We start from the raw sequence: 22399 nt of genomic DNA, 5'->3' as shown, positions 1-22399 counted from the left end.
CTGGACTTTTCTGGAAGTTTTTTCTCTGTCAAAATCGATGTGGAAAAAGGGCAACAAGGAAAGTGAATAATAGTCACCGCACAACCCAACCATGTATGTCAATGCTCTGCGAACCTAACCTGGTAACAGTGGCTCCTTGCCTTTCCTTTCCTGCCATCGGGAGCCAATAAGGGATGAGGGGTTAGCATTAGCGTTAGCTGCAGTTACAGGAGCCACAGGGCGACCGTGACGAGCAGCAGTGACGAGCCCAGGGTGGAGGCCAGGGAGGCGGCCAGGGGCCCTCCGTTGTATACCAGCCGGTAGGAGATTACCTCCACCTTGAAGCCGTCCTCAGTGGCCATGCAGCGGAACACGCCCTCCTTCAGGGGCGTGTCCACGGCCGGGCCCAGCACGCACGAGTCCCCCGAGAACAGGCAGGGGTAGTTCATGATGCAGTGGTCCTTCTCCCAGCGGTAAGTGGCATGGAAGGAGCGCACGGGGCACGGGAGGAAGATGGAGGTGTTGGACTGCACCACCACTTCTCTGGGGTGGGTTTTACGCTGCTTCAGTGCTGCAGGGAGATAAATGAAGAGTTTTACTCCAAGATGAGCTATCCATCTTTTGAAATACTGCATGAAGCACAGACAGTTTAAACTAATAATCTGTGACATATTCATATAAGCATGAAGTATGAAGTAGTATATTATGTCTGTTTTGCTAGTATCTTTTGACAATTGATTTAACATAATAATGATTCAAGTTATATTAGTTCTCAGTTCCAAGCCCATAAGGGCCTGAAAAAGCCCATCGGGTGTGGCCAGGTTCGGTCCGACAATTTATGCTAATTGAACCGGGTCGGGTAGAGCTCGGGCTAAGCAAACAAACAAAAGAAAAAACACAGCAGTGATCACTGATTGAGTGAGCACACTGAGTACTACTCAGCGCTGTCCATGGTGCTGATTGCCAAATTTGGAGTCAAGACTTTCTGTACTTGTTAAAATGTAGCTGTTTATTTCTATAGTGTATATAAAATGTATATTATATTATTATTATTTCTATTATTAGTATATTATATATTTTATTTTTATTCATCCAACATCTCCCATTTGCTGTGAATAAACAACTAGTTTGTGGTACTGTATTTCGCTCGCTCCTGCTCTCTCTCTCTCTCTCTCTCTCTCTCGCTCTCCAGTCGCTTGTTCTCTCACAGGCCGTTGTGCTATGTGATTTGAAGTAAATTTGCGCAGACTTTTCCCCGGGTTTGGTCAAGCCGGGCTCGGGCTTCACTTGGGGCGGTTGTGTTTGGGTTTGAATTTTCAGGCCCATTGGGAACTCTAACCTACAGTATCTGCAGCTCACCAAACTTTAAACAGCTGGTGTTGGTTAGAGTTTTGTCAAGGAAATACACAGATGCAATTGACCCCTCTGGTTTGTTTGGAATAAGTAGGAAAAGAACGGGGTAGTTAGCTTGAGCACCATGGCTGAACGGATAAAGAAAAGAAAGAGGGAGAAGAAAAAGAGAAGCTACAGAAACTCAAACGGCATCAACAGAAAATCCAAGCTCCGCCCACATTGTTTGATTGACAGGTGATCTCTGGGAAGTGTAGTGGAGAAAGACCGCAGCAGTGAGCGCTGAGCAACGAATGACCACTTGAAAGATATTTGCTATCTGTACTTCTTATCTTGCAAAAATAACGAGGATTAAATAATTTATGTTGCACTGAACATAATATAACATTGTTTCAAAATGGAAACTTTCAAAAAGGAGAAAAAAAAAAACAGATTAATAATGGAATAAACAATGAAAACTGTGAAATGATCAGTTACAGCATTCTCATTGCAAATGTCTTGATCTCGGGTTTCCATAACAGAAAAGTAAGTTATCACTTTACATTTCTCTTTAAAATCATCTCAAAGTATTATTTTCAAGGGAAATAGACTGGAGCTTGTCACTGTAAATTGAGCCACAGGCCTGAAAGTGGCACCATTGACACACAACTCAATGGAAAAAGGCAGATCACTTAAGGAAATACCCTCCCCATCAGAGGGGAATAATTGTCATGATTAGTCAAGGTTGTAACTTGGCTTTGAGCTTTGAAGTAGGGCGAGCTTTTATATATATTATATATATATATAAACTCTCCCTGCGGGTTTGTGGAGTCGGCTCAATTATATGATAATCATCTTTTGGCTCAGAAAAGTTCCTATTTGAGCTTTAGATACAGAGAGAGGGGAGAGCAGATAGGCCTGTGCTCACCGGCAGCTTCCCCACAGACTGAGGCATTCGACTGGTCCAGATGCTGAATGAGTGCCCTGTTGCAAAAATAATAGAGAGAAATAAATAATTAGCAGTAATACATAGCTTTATGAACAGCTAGCTTATGAGCCCCACATCAGCCTAAACGATATTACTCTCAAATTAAAACATACCACACAAATGTTTCAACAATGTGAGACAAAAAAGGCGTTAAGTACCAAGATTCACAAGCTCCTTTGTAGCAAAAGCAATTTTCATGACGCAGATAAACTCATTCAAAATGTGTTCATATCATTGAAACATGTTTTTCTTTTAACTGAAGTTTCATGAGCCCAGGACCCTTGAGATCAATCTAAAATCGCACGCTTCAATTACAAAACCGCATGGTTGTCAATCTGAGGATAAGACAGTTTTTCTTCTTCTTTTAAGGTCCTAGCTGGGGGGAAGGAAGCGGGGCAATTATGGTTTAGGTTATAGCTGTTTTTTGTTTTTATCTCATTCTGACAACAGACGAATCATTTTAGTCATTTATCAAGTAAAAACACAGGTTTTACAGGTCACAGCTTCACAAATGCTAGGATTTGCTGCTTTTCTATGTTTTGTATCGTTATATATTTGAAATATCTGGGGGTATTTGGCTGCTGGTGAGACCTGACAGCAGTGACAGTGTGGTGTAGACCTGACAGCAGAGTGACAGTGTGGTGTAGACCTGACAGCAGTGACAGTGTGGTGTAGACCTGACAGCAGTGACAGTGTGGTGTAGACCTGACAGCAGTGACAGTGTTTTGAGGAGCAGAACCCTCAGAGTGAAACAGCTCTGCAGGAGTGACATCATATTCATATTGCAGTGATTCTCAACTTTTTTCATACCGAGGCCCCGCTAATGTATAACACATTAGAACCATGGACCCTCAGATTTTGAATTTAGATATGATTTTGCCCAGAATCCCAGATAAACTATGATCAAAACAGTCGTTCTACATTCTCTAATTGTGTAACTTCTTGTAGCAGCACATAAAAATAGACATGACATCAATAAATCACAAACACCAGTTTATCACATTATTGCAGAGTCCCAATGTTACTAGTTTAACCACAGTATTATAATGCACAGTGATTCCATTTACACCTGGCGTTAACATGTGGTTTCTGCCATCAGATTGCAATCAGATTGTATTTTATCACTTCAGCCTGATTCCATTTACACCTGGCGTTAACATGCGTTTTCTGCAATCTGATTGCAATCTGATTGCACAAATGGTTGTCCTCTCAATCCGCATAAAGTCGCTGTATCCAGATTGAGAGGACACATTGCATTTACACTTGTGTTCAACGTGTCCACAATGCATCCCTGACCACCTCCGGAGGTGGTTCGGCCGATCAGATTGCAATCCTTCTTCAATGTGTTTTGGGGGGTGTTTACACCTGGCATTTCAAGTGATAAAACACAATCTGATTGCAATCTGATCACAGAAAACGCATGTTAGCGGCAGGTGTAAATGGCCTCTAAGATATCAAGTCATGATGTAATTTATAGTAAGTAACCATACCCAGAGCTGATGTTATATGTGGGGGGGATGGCGAGGCATCTCCTCCGGACTCGGTCCCAGCCGCAGTACGGGTCCCGGGAGAGGATGCATTCCCTGCATGTGTCGCCATAGCGACCGCAGTCAGCCAGCGGCAGCCGCTGCACCTCCATGGCTGTGCCCACGTAAAGGTGGCCCTGAAGGAGAGAGGGAAGATAAAGCTGTGCAGCTGGGATGTATCACAATAACATTCAATTACACTAGGAACAAGGTTCAGCTCATATGAGCTCTTGAAACCTGCTATCTAATTTGGGATTGAAGCTGCCAGTAGCCAATATTTTGTACAGATATTCAATATCTCTAGATTTGATTTTCATGCCACATGTATTCAGTGTCCTCCCAGAATTGTATCCTTCTCTGGATGGAAAACCCTCTGGAACAGCATCACACACTAAAGCTCTGAAGGTGTGTTCTGATCGCCTACAGTAGTAGTTCCAAGTGAAGTGGACTTCATGGGGTATTTAGCCATCCGATAATAAAATTGGCTAGATAGGGCGGTGTCTGTCTATGAGTCACGAACGTGACATTGGGCTGGTCCAATAGACGTTCAAAATAAAAGCCCAAAACACACACAGACCTTCAAAATAAAAGCCCATTGACCTTCAAAATAAAAGCCCAAAACACACATAGACCTTCAAAATTAAAGTACAAAACACACAGAAAGAACATAACAACACACACACACACGCACGCACGCACGCACGCGCACGCACACACACACACACACACACACACACACACACACACACACACACACACACACACACACACACACACACACACACACACACACACACACACCAGGCTGGAGGCCCACCAAAGTATAAATTATATAATATATAAATTATAGTGTTATACGATTCCAAACCAAAGGGAGCAAAAATGCTCAGTTTAAAGGGAACTGTGAACTGTGTATGGAAAAACTGAACAATAGTTCAGCATGGTTGAATCTTGGAAATGACCCCTTTCAAGAAATTGAGATTTTCCTAGATTTGTAGTATGTTATTTAACATGCCCAATAGAACCAGAATCCATTGACAAATCATTTGTATCAATTTGTTCAGGGTTAGGTGCTCTTTTTTTCATATGACTGGCTTAATGGGTTAGTTTTCTGTAAACTAACTGTATTTAAACGTAACATTTTACCCTATTCACCAGAATTTGGGGCCCGCTCTTAGGACACCATCTTGGATTTGACAATAAATATTTAACTGATGTAATTTCACTGACTCAGGGGGGACAAGGAAGGAGGCGGAGGGGCCGTACCTAGGTACTGTATAGGAAGGTGGTAGAGTCCGGATTCGAGGGGTGGCTAGGGGGATGTGGGTGGTGGGAGGGGGCGTGGCCACACCACTGTGCTGTGGGCTTAAAGGTTGCACTTGTTTCATAGTAAAAGCAGGATGGGCAGCTGACATCACCTTGTGTCACACAGTGAAATGACAGCAGCATATTCAGAGTCGTACCTTTTTGGAGTCAATGGCCATGTTTAGAACTGGACCCTCGTTGTGGAATATAGAGTACTGGGATATGATGAAGGCCTCGTCACTGGTGTGGATAACTTTCAGAACTTTGCCCTGTTCTGTTGGGGGGGGGAAAGGAAAAGGAAAGAGATATAGGTTGTTGTTATTGTCCATGTTATTGTTTTGTCCCGGGATGCCGATTACAAGTTCAGCCAGGCGGCGATCCCGCTTTGATGCTTTTCCTTTATGTCTTGCTGTCATGTACAGTACAGCAGCCTGTTGCACCAGCTGAACCTAAGTTCTCTCTTAAGTTAGGGTGTAAAGTCCACACTAACTGCTACGTTCAAACTAGTTAGTTTGACACTAAAGTTGTGTCTTTGTTTAGTTGCACCACGGAGACGTAAGGTACATCTTAACTAGTAGCCCTTAAACCTCACACTAGCCAAAATAGTGTTGCAGAAAATGACGTGTACAGTATCTGTGACCAATCAGTGAAAAGCACGGTGGAAACGGTGTTTATTTACGGTTGTTTAATTAAGTGGAGTGAAAACAGTCGGGACATGTTGCCCACCGCAAATTAGTGCTTTCATATTTCATCAACACTAACCAAATGAGAACGTTATTGAGTAACATTTCGACGAACAAAGCGACTTACAATAACACATTTAGGTTCATAATACGTTTATCTGTGAGCTCTTTATCAGCATTGTAGGCTAATTTATGACCATCCTGCCTCGCTAAATTGTTGCTGTTATTTTAATTTGTATGCAGTGACGCAGCTTGTGGAAAACAAAAGCGTGAGTCATACATATCAAAGGGTGTAATTTATCATGGAGAACACATTACCAACGCAAAACAATGCTGCGCCATGGTGCCAATATTGCCAGCTGTGCCAATTACCTACTTTACAGAGGACTTTATACCTAGTAAGACGTAGGTCTAAAATAACTTAGGCCTACGTTGTAACTATTTCACCTGGTGCAACCCACATATTTTTAGTAGTGCGTTAACTCGGACTTAGTGAGACTTTACGCTCAAACTAGGTTACGTTTCAACTTACGCACAGCTGGTGCAACCCACTGCAGTACTCTATCTATCTATCTATCTATCTATCTATCTATCTATCTATCTACAGTATCTATCTATCTATCTATCTATCTACAGTATCTATCTATCTTTCTATCTATCTACAGTATCTATCTATCTATCTATATCTATCTGTCTGTCTGTCTGTCTGTCTGCATTTTTTTTTCTTTTTTTTGCAATTCCAGCGTGGGCCACACCGGTGGTGCTCGCGGGCCGCATATGGCCCACGGGCCGCCAGTTGCCCAGGTCTGATCTACAGTATCTATCTATCTATCTATCTATCTATCTGACTGTCTGTCTGTCTGTCTGTCTGTCTGTCTATCTATCTATCTATCTATCTATCTACAGTATCTATCTATCTATCTGAGTGTCTATCTATCTATCTATCTATCTATCTATCTATCTATCTATCTATCTATCTATCTACAGTATCTATCTATCTATCTGACTGTCTATCTATCTGTCTGTCTATCTATCTATCTGACTGCCTATCTATCTATCTATCTATCTATCTATCTACAGTATCTATCTATCTGACTGTCTATCTATCTGACTCTCTGTCTATCTATCTATCTGACTGTCTGTCTGTCTGTCTGTCTGTCTGTCTGTCTATACGGTTTTCTTTGGTGTGTGTCTTTACCTCCACAGAGGGTATAAGGTTGGTGGTGCCATGGAGGTTGGCTCGGGTTACTTAGGTCAGTGGTTCACAACCTGGGGGTCGGGACCTCCAGGGGGTTGTGAGATCATTTTGGGGGTCGCACAAGATGATTTAAGAAAACAAATTCCAGCTATGAGAATTTATTATCATATATTTATAGTTCTTTTTTCAGATGTTTCTCAAATGTTTGCTCTTTTGCTTGTGAAATACATAGCTTTCAGTCTCTCTGCCTTCTCTGAGAATGAATCCAATGAAATGAGTCTTTCCAACATGCTAATTCGTGAACGAGAAGGGTAAGCTAACGTTAACGTTATTAGAGAACTGTAAACACGATTAGACACGTGCTTTGTTCTATCTAAAGTTTTCTTCCTAGAGCAATAATTGCACTTAATGCTGTCGCACAAGTGTGGCAACACCGTCAGGAGTGCTTTATGTGTGAACAGCAGTGTTGGGGGTAACTCATTACAAAAGTAACATATTACATGTAATATATTACTTTTAGCAGTAACTCAGTAATATAACTTATTACTTATAGGATTTCAGTAATATTATACCAGTTACTTTGTCAAGTAACTCAAGTTACAAATTGAGTTACATTTTATTAAATCAAAGCACATATTTAAAAAAGATACAATCATTTCCTAATCAAACTGTGTGTTTTTATGCAAATAACCACTATAGATGACAATAACAAAGGAAAATAATAACATTTAGAATTTTGGATTGTTTACACTGACTTCAAGGCGGTTGACATTCTTTTTCGGGATGGTTCCGGGGCGGCGATGTCATTCTGCTGCTGGTGTTGTTTTGGTAAAAGTAATGCAAAAGTAGTGTAATAAGTAATAAGTACTCTACACAGAAAGTAATATTGTAGAGTAACTTATTACTTTCAAATGAAAGTAACTAGTAATATGTAGTATATTACATTTTGAAAGTAACTTGCCCATCACTGGTGAACAGTGCCCAATTCAGCCTCCCTCTTTTTGAAGCCTATGCAGAAATTGCATTCTTTCAAATGGCCAGTGGGGGGCGCAGTTTGTGTAGCACTCCCCAGGAACATGCACTCAACTCTATGGGAAACGAGCCAACTTCTCTCTCGGTCTATGTCTTAAATAAACACTTTCCAAATTAGTTTATGGTCTGAAAAAACAATTTCAAGTATTTTTCATGCTCTCATGCGCTCCGTTTTCTAAATTATAGCCCCATTTTGAGGAAAATTGATGACAAACATCGGATAATAAGAACAGTAATACTTCCGACCGGTAGAGGCAGCAATGTGCCGCAAGGCATCAGATAGCAAGTAATAGTTAAGCAAATTATCAGAAAATAGCGTTACTTTATGATATTTTAATGTTAGTAGACACACGTAACTATATAGATACCATACATCTAATGTTCATAAAATGACGGACCATTTAACGTTATCTATACCGTTAGATAAAGCCTTAAGCCTTCTCTGTATTCAGACCATTGGATTCAGCCCAGAAACCGGAGTACGTTATAAACGTTATAAATATAGCCACGTTATAAACAACTAACCAACGCTTGGGGACCGTATGGAAACAGTGTTACTCGAAATGGTTAAAAGTTCAATCAATTTGAATCAATTTGGTCATTCAGTGGCGTTTTACTGCAATGTAAAGTAAGTAACGTTAGCCGCTAGCATTAGCCAAAGTAGCAGACTACCCATAATGCATTACGGCGATAAGAAAGACAGGGCAAATTCGGAAACTCCCCTGGCAGCCGCTAGGGGCAGCCGCCCCCTCTCCAAGTACTTCTGTGTAGAATTAATCGATTCAATCAATGATGAACAGGAAGCGGGAGATTCAAGCCTCATTTTCTGATATCAAATCCCAATCAGCTCGCTTTATCCAGACCAATTATACTATCAATGTGTGTGAACCAAGCGTAATGCCCAGCAGGAGGCGACTCCACTGGCTGCAAAAATAAGTCAGATTGGTAAGAAGTCAATGTGAAAATGACCCTACTTCTCACTTGATTTATGACCTCAGTAAACACTTTGCGACTGAGTTTATGGTCTTTAGTTTTAAGTCTTCTTCAATACATGTTCATTCTGCAAATGATGGTCTAATTAAAACAGACTATGCTTTGGGGCGTGATTGACAGGTCGGCTGTCCAATAGCAGGCGATGCTGCGGCTCTGTGGGAAACCCCCGGTCTCGCAGTAGCTGCTCGTGGCTGCAGAAAAACCAAGATGACGACAGTGAAAATGCCAAACTCAAGGCTTCAAAACAGGAGTCCACAAAACAATGGGTGATGTCACGGTAGCTGTGTCCATATTTTTATACAGTGATCATCCCCCATCCACACAATTTCCCATCTGGTTTAGGGATTCAAACTTACAACATTTCACTCACAAGCATTCACCTGGCCCCTAGAGCTACCTCCGCTCTGAGATTACACAGGCGACAGCCAACACTCATTCACCTCCCCCACCCATAGTTTCACTGCCTCTCGAACCTTTGGGCTACTCCTGCCACCGCAATCATCACCGTAGAGAGAGAAAAAACACAAAAACAAATAGCTTGTGATCTCAAACGCTAAGTCGAGTTGAAACAAGTATTATGTTCCTTCCTGACTCCCTGCGAGCCCGCGGGGAGGATTGCTGTGTGATTGAAATAATCCGAGGAGGCTTTATTTCATTGCGGCGATCAATCTGTCAGAAGGAACAGAGAGCCGTCACTCCCGCCCGCTGTTTGGGTCCATGTCCCCGAGTCCTTGACCTCAGAGAAAGACCGTATCCCAGAGTCCCTGACCGCAGAGGTAGACCGCTCCAGTGTCTCTGCAGGCCGACTCAGAGGTCCGGGCCTTTCACAGCTCCATCACTGCTGTGGTCACCGCTGACACTTTACACAGAGCTGGGCTGCGGTTCTGTCTCCGGGGCCCGGTCTCAAGAACAGGTTTTTGACATCTTGGACTTGTCACGGTGTTTGACTGTTTTTTTTACCCGACTTTTCCCCACAGCACAAAAAAAACAATTTAAGAGATTTCGGGCTATATCTTCCGACAGGCGAAATCCCCTAATAGTGCTTGCGCACCAGTTTGCGCGTGCCTTAAGGCATGGGAAGATAGCAGTCCGCCTTGCGCCGTCCGCCAGGTGTTCTGCCGAGTTTTGCTCCCCTGCCCAGCAGGAGAAAAAGCATCCCCACCTCACAGGAGCTTACTTGTAATCATTTATACAGAAATGTAACTGTTTAAAAGTGATATAATCGTCTGGTAGACGTGACCTCCCTGATTTCTACGTTAAAACAGCCCCGAAATATGTTGGGGATGCAATTCTCGGCCGGGATGCGGAAACGTTCACGACACCTGTCACAGACGCAAATTAGAGCCGTGCCAAAATCATCTGCGCCCCAAAATGCCTGCGCAAACGGGAATTAGGGGGTTACAGTGCCCATCTTCCCCCTCTGTGAAACCTTCTTCAGAGAAACCACAGAAGGGGGAAGATACGCACTGTAACCCCATCCGGGGCAGATCAACGCTGACTGCTGTGTTGTTGTTAGCTTAGCTTCTAGCTATTAGCTAAATAATTATATTTACAACCATAATGAACCGTGATCTGACAGAAAAAGTGTCATTTAGAGAGCGCGTGCACTCCCGTCCAGCATGCCCCACGCTGGCCGCAGGCTCTCGTTATAGCCTGTTTGAGGAGACTACTCGGAGCTCAAAATCTTCCGTGGGCATCCGAATGAAGCCAAACTATTTCGGTGAGTAAAACATCATATTTTAACCTGGAAATGAGGACCGTGGTGTAAAAAACCGAAATTCTCCTTTAAGTGCGCTTAAGGTATGTCGTATTCACGGTAAACACAACCTGACTTGAAGGGCTCATTATACAACAGTTAGTTCCAGCCGAGCAATTTGATTGGACAAGAGGCATTCCAGCCGTTAGCTTAGCTGACTTGCATTCGGTAAAGTGCAGGCAGCTAGACAGAACGCATGTGTTGTCTCAAATTACTTAAAAATGTAATTATTACTTGATGCATATAGCTTTGTTTACACTGTACAACTGTTGTATAAATGCAATATCACACTCGACTCGAGGTCGTGCTGACGAAGCTGTGATGATTAGAGTACAACTAGCTGTCCCTCTTGTGTGATATTGCTTAAATATAGTGGTCTGGATGACTGGGAACACAGATTTAGTTCAAACGATTTAACAGTTAGTTATTGTGGTAGATATGAATGGGCTATAAGAAAGTCCTCCATCATTCATTTTGCATTTGGAACAAAATATTCATGGTCTGTTTGGTCTTGAATAGGACTTATTTGCTCTGGTCTTTTTCTATTCCTCACCCTTTTTCTCCCAATCTCACATGGCCAATTTCCCCTGCCTTGACTTTGAGGAGCTGTCTTGACTTGGTACTGGCCTTGACTTGATCCACTAAAGTAGTCCTGACTGCAGTGCTGACTCTGGTACAGCAACATCCACAGTGATTTGGCTGAGGTGAAGGCATTGCAATTCAGCCTGTCAAACGGTTCTTTGTTCTGTCAGGCTGGATAGAACAGGGAAGCGTCAGTTAGACAGACTAGTTAGACAGGCTTTAACTCACAGTTTACAGTAAGCCATTAAGGTAATAAGGGCTCTGCCAGCTGTGTGACGCCTCTCTGTCAGTTTGCCTTGGTTCTAGGTCAACACTTTAAACTGAACTCCTTCAGCATCTAGATACATCGCTTTGACAGATGGCTGTGACCAGAATATACAAGATCTTTCCCCTGTGGGAGGGAAACTGGGTGAGTAATGCTCTTCCCTCCCTCCCACAACTACAACCAAGGTGCCTTTGAGCATGGCACCTACAGGCCAATGGCTGTAGTGAAGCTAACAAGTCTGTGTGGTAGAACTGGCCCGTTCCAAAGTGATGGTATGAATTTGAAGCAGGTTGGTGGCAAAAAACTAAAACAAAGCAAAAGAAAAATAGCAGGTACACAGACACACACACATGTGGATGCACACAAACACAGGAAGTCGAGACTTGATCTTATCCCTTCCAATAGCCATACACTTTAAATATTAGACATATATACATCTCAGAGTCCAGGTCCCAATCCAAGCTAGGAGCCGTCTTTCTATAATGAGACTGCCAATAGTACCTCCTCACTCATGCGCATTCTTTGTGCAAAGAAAACATTGTGGTTGCAGTGTATTGCACACATATGTTTGGTCTTGGCCTTTTTTTCCTTTGGTCCCTAAACCTGAATTCAGAGAGACATCAACTGGACGTTTATTCATGTTTGCAGTAGTAGCTAGTTAGTTTGCTAATTATTATATGTGTGTGTGTGTGTGTGTGTGTGTGTGTGTGTGTGTGTGTGTGTGTGTGTGTGTGTGTGTGTATATATATAGTTATAATTTAATCTTCACAGAGTAGTGTAACAGTTGACACCTGTCTGGGAGGAACTTGTTGCAGCGTGCATGTACCATTTTAGCGATGGGCTTATGAAATGGCTTGGAATATTTTTCTATCATTTTGGAAATTTCCAAGTACCCTCTGCAAGCTGCTCAAGTACCCTTAGGGGTGCACGTACCCTTAGTTGGGAATCACTGTAATAGAGTGCCAGACTACATTAAGTCACTCCCCCTCTCTAAGCTTAACACCATCTTTAGACCTCAAGCATAACAAAAAAGTATCTTCAAACTGGACTTCAGCCCAGGGTCAGCTCAACCCTTCAAAGGTATTTGATGTTTGACCAATGGTAGAGATGCTCACTTCTCCCAGGGTAACAGACTAGTATCAAACTCCCAAACTCAACAATCTCTCTCTCTCTCCCCTTCACAAAGATTCATGGAGCTGCGCGTGTCTCCTGGCCTCCTCTTGGTGAAGTATGTTTATTGGAACTTCCATCACAGAAGACAAATAGACTGTCATGACCCAACATGAATCTGGTCTGGTTCGATTTCACTGTCATCGGTCCCAAGGTGGACGCTGGCTTACAATCTACTTTTCAGATTGGTTTTGACCATCCTAATGCCACTATCCATCTTGGGGAGCTGTCCGTCCACTTAGCTCTCCAAAGATTGGATTATTTCAAGAAGTGCGGTTCTCTCCATCATCCGTACAGATACAAGAGCAGTTTGAAGCTAATTATGTAGATTGATGCGCTTAACTCATTAAAAGCCTGTGAAAAATGTATTGCCGCAGGGCTTGAAGTGAAGGTGATGTAATATTGAACAGGAAAAAAAGTGATGCTATTGTGAGAGTGAATTTAAAGACCGGCTGAGTAAGTCCACGTCTGACAAGTACAAATGCAGCAATATGTATTGTCTGTTCTAACTGAACAATCCCCTCACAAAAACACGTCGCCATCAGAACTCTCCCATACCATACCTTACTAGACTCCTGAACCTCCTCCATACTCCATAACATGTCCTGTTGGTCTGGTCTCTTTTTGTTTATGACTGAAAGTTCTATTTTAGTTAGTGAAGCTATGTGCTGATTTTCACCTGTGCCGATTGTGGATTTTAACCTGTGCTCATGTTTGCTTTTTAACCTGTAAATTGGTCATTAATTCAGTTTACTGACTGCTATGTGCCAAATAAAGTACTACTGCTGCTGCTACTACTACTACTACTACTACTATTCACTGATATAGCCTACCAGAATCCATTTGAATTGAAAAATGTTGCTTCTTGTGTCAAATATTGATATGCGATTAATTTAGATTAATTAATTACAAAGCCTCTAATTAATTAGATTAATATATATATATATATATATATATATATATATATATATATATATATATATATATATATATATATATATATATATAAATGGTGGGACTCGATTAAAAAAAAAATTATACAGTATATATATATATATATATATATATATATATATAAATGGTGGGACTCGATTAAAAAAATGTATCTAATTAATTAGAGGCTTTGTATGTACGGTATTATATATGTGAGGTCTCCAGACCAAATTTCAAGCAGAAGGCCACACATGCATAACCTGATCACCCCGTGATGTCAGTCAAGTTCTAGTATGACGTCAGCTATGTTGTGGTCAGTCAAAGTCCAAGTATGACGTCTGCAATGACGTCAGATATGACGTCAGTTCATTCTCATATATATAGCAAGGGTTCTACGTCACCTCTCTCTCTCTCTGGCTGATCATAGCAGCAGCTAGCTTCACGGCAGTCCATCTCCCCTGAAGCGTTGTTTTGCCCTCCAGCAAATGGGCCGCTGGTCTTCATCAGCATTCTCCAGCTACATCCGCCCGGAGCAGGCGGCCATACTGGCGGCCCAAAGAACCCTCCTCCCTTAATCGGTGAGCATGGCAACGAACAGTGTCCTGGACTTCCATGTCAAAATGTCTCGTTGGTGGTGGCTCCCCGAAAGCACAGCGTCCAGTAAGGCGCAGTAAATCACCCCGATTCAAAAACAAAGTTAAATTGGGGCGGTTCAAAATTTCACCGCGCCATCCTTTTGGGGGGAAAGAGAGAGAGTCAGGGTCGGAAAGAGAGAGAGTCAGGGTCAGTCGGGAGGCGCCAAGTTGGGGGCCAAGGAGGCCAAGTTGAGCGGCGCGCGACAAGTTGCCAAGTTGGGGGCCAAGAAGGCCAAGTCAGGCGCCCGGTCAAAGGTGAGGTGCCAAGTTGGGGGCCAAGTAGGCCAAGCCGGGAAGCGCCAAGTTAAATCGTTAATGTACCAAGATCGAAGGCCAGACCGAGTTGGGAAGCGCCAGCCGCAAATAGCTGTAAGTCGCTAAAGGTTGAAGGCCAGAAAAGTACAGTCAAACTACCGGTGCCCGCAGGCCAAAAGCAAGGCCAAACCGGGAAGCTCCAGCAGCGAGTCGTTACTGTAAGACGCCTAGTCAAAGTAAGGCAAGTGACGGTCCGATCTCAATTAACCTCCGGTAATCGGATCTTCCTTTTGGGGGATCCCCTATCCTAGCCTATGCAGATGCCCTCCTCTTTATATATATATATATATATATATATATATATATATATATATATATATATACTTGTGTGCTGGTGAGCTAGAAAGCAAGGGAGGAGAAAAAGGTCGCCAGGGGAAACAAACAGATTTAGAGGAATATCTCATTTTAATTTAGCATTAGGATTAGACTGTTGTGATGTCATTATTCAGTTTTAACCATCAATAATTGTTCCTTTTCTCATTATTTCATTTCTCAGAGTAAATACTGTATATTTATTTCGAGATTTTTGTCAATTATTTGTGCTGTTATGGTTATTATTAGCCTAGTTACTCACTTCTACACTAGCTTAGATTGTGTTATTTATGGATGGCATGGGATTATAGTGAAAATAGATTATCCCCCCTTTTTGCTGGGGACCCCACCACTGGCTTAGGCTACAACTGTTGCGAGAAGGTTTCAGGATTTATCTCTATGCATTAGGCTGTGATTACTATTTATTTATTATTTATTCACATAGATTCAAGATATATTATGGTATACAGCCTACCTGTGACATCAATGTTTTGATTCATCTGTCTAAATGTAGCCTATTACTGCATGACTGATCCTATGATGTCATTGTAATCACACTCAGGTGTGCTTTCACAGGACAGGTGTTGTCCATTCAATCAGCCCACCTGTCTTTATAATGGCTGTCTTGCACTGTGTTTGTATGAGACTTGACAAAGGCTACGGCCGAAACTGTTGTCAAATAGCGTTAAATTACACTTTCTTGCATCTGGAACCAGAGTGTGCCTTCCCCTGGCCTGCACTATCAACATACTCGTTTAGTTACATTCCAATTCATCAACTTTGGAGCGTTATTTACCCCCCCTTCCCGACATGCTAGGTTGACATGCTTGGTCCCAATCGATTCCTTATTTCTTCTACTTTCATATGGTATAAAGATCACCACCACTCACGCTTTAAAAACGAGCTCGCTGTCAGCCATGGATTTACGGGCCAAATTCAGTTTAAAAATGTGGGAGTTTAAGGTTGCGGTTTTTATTAGGAAAAATGACAGGCTATGCAGCATTAAACATAAATACGAAAAAAATAGTGCTGCTTGGTGGACCATTTGCACGCCGAATTTACTAGAAGGCCCGGATAACTTGAAATTAATTGACTTACTTGCACATCCATGCCGTCTGTAGTGTAACCGCATGCAATATCCCAGTTTTCTCGGTCTCCACTCCGTCCCGTGGCCCGCAACTCGAAACTCGTGTTGACTCGTAATGCAATGCAACGACTGTCTGGCTTGTGAACTAACTTACTGCTTGATAAAAAGTAAATAAAAATAAGGGGGAAATATAATATGCTGCTACTGTCGTCAGTGTCGTGTAAATCTATATATTCCTGTGAGCTCATCACAGCAAAGTGGAATTTTGATGTCATCACTTCCTCGTAGTGAACTGGATTCAGCGTTGAGAGACTCATTCAACATTGGACAATACAATGTCAATCTTAAGGATCTATCCAATCAACAACCAATTTGGTTGAATAAATTAATTGATTGGTATTGATTGATAAGAGAGGTTTAGGCTTCAGCTAAATATGATTGGTTGAAAAACACATAATTTCACTGTTCCTTGTGAATTGCAAGTGTTTTTCAACCAATCATATTTTTGCATTAGATAAATGACCAAATAAATAAATGCCCTACAGGTGTCACTGTTGTTGAAGCATTTTAAGAATATAATGAATGAAAAAATTAGCGTCTGCACATCAGAAGAAACACATTTGATTGATATTTTATTTAAAAAAAAAAAATTATATAAGATCCCCAATCTCTTCTAAAAAATAGAGGACCATCCTCCTGTGCCTCAATAGAAAAACCTCTTCTGATATACAGTATATATATATATACTGTATATGTGTGTGTGTGTGTGTGTGTGTGTGTGTGTGTGTGTGTGTGTTACAGGCAGATCTCCAGTACAACCTGTTCCCCAGCTTGAAATACTGTACCAGTACAATTCAAAGTGTTCCAGTTTCTTTTGAGGCCAACTCAGAGGCCCATGGCTGCTCCAGCTCTGCCTTTCATTTTGTCTCCTATTACTACTTATTATTACTGACACAGTTAGCAAGGCCTACAGCAAGAGGCCATCACGCTGTCTTTTCATATGCCCTTTTCTTTGCTATTATTAGGAGACCAGCCCAGAATGGCTGATGAATGACAGGCACACATCCACTGCAAATGATGTTCAAAAAGATGACATTGACTCATCTTTTGGCAAACTTCAAAGTGGCTAGACATTCATACCGACATTATGATTTGTCACGGTTGCCATAGTGATCTCTTGGGGGAGGGGAGGGGGGCTGTTGAGTTGCCTCAGCTGTGCCGCTTTGATCAGACAGAAACATCTTGTGGAGGCGGCATGTCACAAATCATTTGAATAGATTTTGTGTCAGACTTTATTGCCTGTTTCTAGCAGCACTTCTGGAATCACAATCTGGACAGTGATTCTCAACTGTTTTCATAATAAGGAGCCCAAATTTAGTCAGACCAGAACAGTTGTTTGGAATGTAATGAATTGTTTCCTTAATCATTATCTAATTGTACATTTAAAAAGAGTAATTTCAAAACGAATTCACAAATGAAGTATTAATCCATCAATAAATAGTTCAATTTAAAAAGGTATTTTCAAAATCACCTATTAACTCATTCACCGCCAAAGACGTCTTTGACGTGTTATCAGGAATAGCCCTCCCCGCCAATGACGTGTTTGACGTGTTTTTGTTTTTATTAGTGCAGCGCGTAGTTCAAAGACTTCCCCAGCCTGTGACATGGTACCAGGTCCCTGCCCTCAAAGACAAGCCGACAACACGTGAACAAACACATACCGCAGCTGTTGTTTTGAAATGAGCAGGAGGAAAAACAGAAAACAGAGAAACGCGCTTCCTTGTGCAGAGAGGAGAAACGCCATTGAAACGCCCCTCGGCGCGCTGCGCTGGTCGCCTTGCTGCAGGGCGAACCTGGATTGAGTTGTTCGCGGTAGTCAAACCCGTGACGAACATGATCGACCCGTTCCTGTGTCGCAGCATTCGTCCCAGCCCGAACGAGAGGAGGAAAACGATGCAGAGGCAGAGGAGGCTAGACGCTGATCTCAGACCAGTTTGGTGTTCCCCTCCTATGCTAATTTGCGGGGCGATCAATAGTGTTCCCTGGGAAGGAGGTGCGATCCAGCAGCAGCTGTGGACAGAACTCTCTCTCTGTGTGTGTGTGTGTGTGTGTGTGTGTGTGTGTGTGTGTGTCTGTGTGTCTGTCTGTCTGTCTGTCTGTGTGTCTGTCTGCACACTCACTCACACTGAGTAAACTGTATTGTTGAATGTAAAAAAAGCACTTCATGTATATATATATATATTTTTTTTTTTGTCATTTGTGTCATAACGAATAATATTTACATGTCTGATGTCAATACAGTTCAAAATAAAAGAATTGAGAGCGAGTTCTGCCTGAGATTGTGTCGTTTACAAAAATGGCCTTTTCTGCTGTTTCTCTTCTCAGAGAGACCTTTTTGGTGAAAACAGGTTGTATATAAATGGCTATAAGTAGAGTACAGAACATGCTAAAAGCTCACTTTTTTTTCCCTGGTGAACCCAGACACTTACATCTTCATTTTGAGGTATTGCAAATCACTTTGGTGCTAATAGATAATTTACTGTGGGTCTTGAAAGATGACCAACAATTATGAAAATCTTTGGCCTGTGCTAAATATTGGCAGTCCTAAACTGGCCATGAATGAGTTAAACAGTCAATTTAAAAATGGAATTACGAATACATCGTTTAATTGGGCATTTAGGAGGTAAATTCCTTATTCTATTTGAAATCGCAATTTGGAATTGCTTTTCAAATAGCGATTTGAAAATGGATTTGAAAATGCAATTTCAAATCCAACAGACAACTAATATGTTGGGGATGCAATTCTTGGCGGGGTTGCAGAAACGTTCACGGCACGTGCCGCAGGCACAAATTAGAGCCGTGCCAAAATCATCTGCGCCCCCAAAATTGTCAGCGCTAATTTAACGTTTGCGCTCGTTTAATGCCGTGCGCAATGCAAATTGGGGGCGGACACAAGCGCATGCCTGTGATGATTGTACTGGGCATTGGCTGCCCCATGCCAAAGCAGGTGTTTCAGTGCTAAAATGTTGGATATATGGCATTACCCTATCGTCAGCAGTGCGCAATTACTTTGCGCTAAGAGCTTTGAAAAGGACCTCTTACGGCGTAAGACTTACGCGCAAATACCTCTCTGCGCTGGGAGCGCACCCGTACTCTCCGTGCAGCGCAGTGCAGTGGAAAGTGGAATTCCTTTTGGATACAGATGTACTGTATGTCATTACGCACAGCCTTGCCACGCCAAGACATCAAATTATGCTGCTAAAATTGGGTATTAGCTGATAATTCAGTGAGGCAATCTCACTGAGAAACTTTTATCACATCGCAAAGAGGGAAATTAATTGAGAAAACTTGTTGGACAATGGACATTAGGCTATTTACCTTCATAAGCCGGAGGGTCGTTGGCACCACAGACGATCTGTCAATAAGCTCTCTCTGTTCCTCGCATGAGTGAGTACACTCTATTATGCATGGAGAGAATTACAGCATATTGCATGCCTCGTGCAAATAGCCATTGCGAGACGGGAATCTGGTTTTGATTGACGTAATGCCCAGCATTGCCTGGCCACGCCTGTGAATAATTCTGGTAGTTAAGACAGCCCAAATCCTGTTTGCGCAGGCATTTTGGGGCGCAGATGATTTTGGCACGGCTCTAATTTGCGTCTGCGACACGTGCCGTGAACCTTTCCGCATCCCGGCCGAGAATTGCATCCCCGACATATTTCGGGGCTGTTTTAACTTAGAAATCAGGGAGGTCACGTCTACCAGACAATTATATCACTTTTAAACAGTTACATTTCTGTATAAATCGTTACAATATGCTCCTGTGATGTGGGGATGCTGCCGGCGCGGGGGTGCAAAACTCGCCATAACACCTGGCGGACGGCGCAAGGCAGACTGCTATCTTCCCTGACTTAAGGCATGCGCAAACAGGTGCGCAAGCGCTATTAGGGGATAGCGCCTGTCAGAAGATAGGGCCCCAGGTGTTATGCCGAGTTTTGCACCCCTGCCGCCAAATGCATCCCCACCTCACGGCAGCATATTGTAATGATGAGACGCAACTGTTTAAAAATGATATAATTGTTTGGGTAGACCGTGACCTCCCTGTTTTTAAGTTAAAACAGCCCCAAAATATGGTGGTGATGCAATTAAAAATGGGGAAGCATAACTCGTCACAACGGACGCAAACGCAGATTAGAGGCGTGCCAAATCATTTATGCACAGCGCAAACAGGATTTGGGCGGTGTTAACCACCAGAATTATTCACAGGTGTGGCCTGGCAATGCCTGGGCGTTACAATCAAACCAGATTCCCGTCTTGCACTCCCTGTACAGTTTGCGTGAGGCATGCTGTAATTCTCCCCATGCGTAATTTGGATAGGTGTAGGCCTATTGACTGTATATATTATCCCTATCTCATAACGACACCATCACATCATATACCTGTTAAAAACATGTGTTTGCAGCGGGTAAACAGCAGAGACAAAAGAAAAGATTGGAGGATTTACAGTGAACTCAATTAAAACAGTTTCGTAACGACTCGTGCCGAGGAGAGAGAGAGATGGAGAGAGCTTGTGACAGATCGGCTGTAGTGCCAACGACCCTCCGGGTTATGGGATAGCAGTAGGTGAATAGCGTATTGCAAGTAGGCTACAATGTACAAGTTTTCTCAATTAATTTACTATAACCCCTCCTTGCGATGTGATAAAAGTTTCTCAGTGAATTATAGTTGACTGCCTCACCGAATAATCTGCTGGTCACCCAATTTTAGCAGCAGAATTTGATGTCCTGGGGTGGCACGTCCGTGCGTAATGACGTTTCTGCGCTGCGCAGCGTGGAGATTATGGTGCGATCAAGCGCAGCGAGTGTTTTAGCGCCTAAGAGCACAGCTCTTTTTTTTTTTAAAGCTCTTAGCGCAAAGTAATTGCGCGCTGCTGACGATAGGATAATGCCATCTATCCCCACATTTTAGCGCTGAAACGCCTGCTTTGGCATGTGGCACGCCTATGCCCAGTACAATTACAACAGGCATGTGCTTGTGCCCGCCCCCAATTTGCATTGCGAGCGGCGTTAAAAGTGCACAAATGCTAAATTACTGCTTTTGCGAAGATAGGGCGGCAAAAGCGGCAATCTTGCACTTAAATTAATGGGCATTCCCAAGTCATCTGCTATTCTCCGTGTCCCGCAAAATTTCACCTGCGTGTGGCGCAAACGGGATTTGGGCAGTCTTAACCACCTGAATTATTCACAGGTGTGGCCTTGCAATGTCTGGGCATTACATCAATCAAACCAATCAGATTCCCGTCTCGCATTCCCTTCAATACAGCTTGTGCGATGCATGCTGTAAAAAAACATATGTGATTTGATGCAATTCGGGTTCTTTTGTTGACTGGAAAATAGAAACCTGTTTGCAACGGGGAAACGGGGACATTTCATTGACAATAATATTGCAAGTAGGCAGCATGTTTGTGGCTCTTCACACGTGATAAACGTTTCTCAGTCAATAATAGTTGATTGCCTCACTGAATAATCTGCTGTTACCCACTTTTTGCAGCAGAATGTGATGTCCTTTGTATTTTAATGGGACATAGTGCGTATAATGACGTATCCAAAAGGAATTCCCCTGCACTGCACTGCACTGCACTGCATGGAGAATAATGGTGCGCTTAAGTGCAGCGGGGTATTTTTGTGCTAAGAGCTGTTTAAGAACTGCTTTTAGGTGCTCTTAAAATTGCGTGCACGCAAAGAATTTACGGCATGCTGACGCAACATGTTCTCACTCCGAGCACGTAGCATATTGACGCTTTGTCCCGTCCCTTGTGCGTCACTTGTTACTAACATGGTACCCTTGAGCGACCCATGAAACGACTTGGGCTTTCCGACTAAACTCAATGCAAACCCATGGAAGTCATCTTTGACGCTTATGGCAACTGCTCCCCCATTAGCCTAACTGCTCCCCCATTAGTCAACTGCTCCCCCATTAGGGTCTGGGGGGAGGTTAGGTTTAGGCGTGGGGGGTGGGAGAGGTTAGGTTTAGGGTCTGGGGGAGGTTAGGTTTAGGCATGGGGGGTGGGATAGGTTAGGGTTAGGGTCTGGGGGAGGTTAGGTTTAGGCATGGGGGGTGGGAGAGGTTAGGTTTAGGGTTAGGGTCTGGGAGAGGTTAGCTCCTCCAGACCCTAATGGGGGAGCAGTTGACTAATGGGGGAGCAGTTGACTAATGGGGGAGCAGTTAGGCTAATGGGGGAGCAGTTGCCATAAGCGTCAAAGATGACTTCCATGGGTTTTCATTGAGTTTAGTCGGAAAGCCCAAGTCGT

The 22399-nt window shown here is 42.9% G+C and overlaps 1 protein-coding gene across 1 annotated transcript in view; it reads right to left on the bottom strand.

The window, feature by feature from the left end:
* Positions 1-203: 203 nt before the first annotated feature.
* The window catches only part of LOC310778643 (semaphorin-7A), a gene marked incomplete at both ends in the record, with an annotated part of 99310 nt that continues 77114 nt past the window's right edge, over positions 204-22399 (bottom strand). Inside the window, 4 exons of the mRNA XM_083639129.1 lie at positions 204-550; positions 2237-2292; positions 3787-3959; positions 5286-5401. Of these exons, the coding sequence (XP_083495255.1) occupies positions 204-550; positions 2237-2292; positions 3787-3959; positions 5286-5401 (692 nt within the window). The remainder of the gene's footprint in view (positions 551-2236; positions 2293-3786; positions 3960-5285; positions 5402-22399) is intronic.

Source organism: Poromitra crassiceps (genome assembly GCF_964638095.1).
Source record: "Poromitra crassiceps genome assembly, chromosome: 1".
Taxonomy (NCBI): Eukaryota; Metazoa; Chordata; class Actinopteri; order Beryciformes; family Melamphaidae; genus Poromitra; species Poromitra crassiceps.
This window is presented reverse-complemented; position numbering and strand designations above follow the sequence as displayed.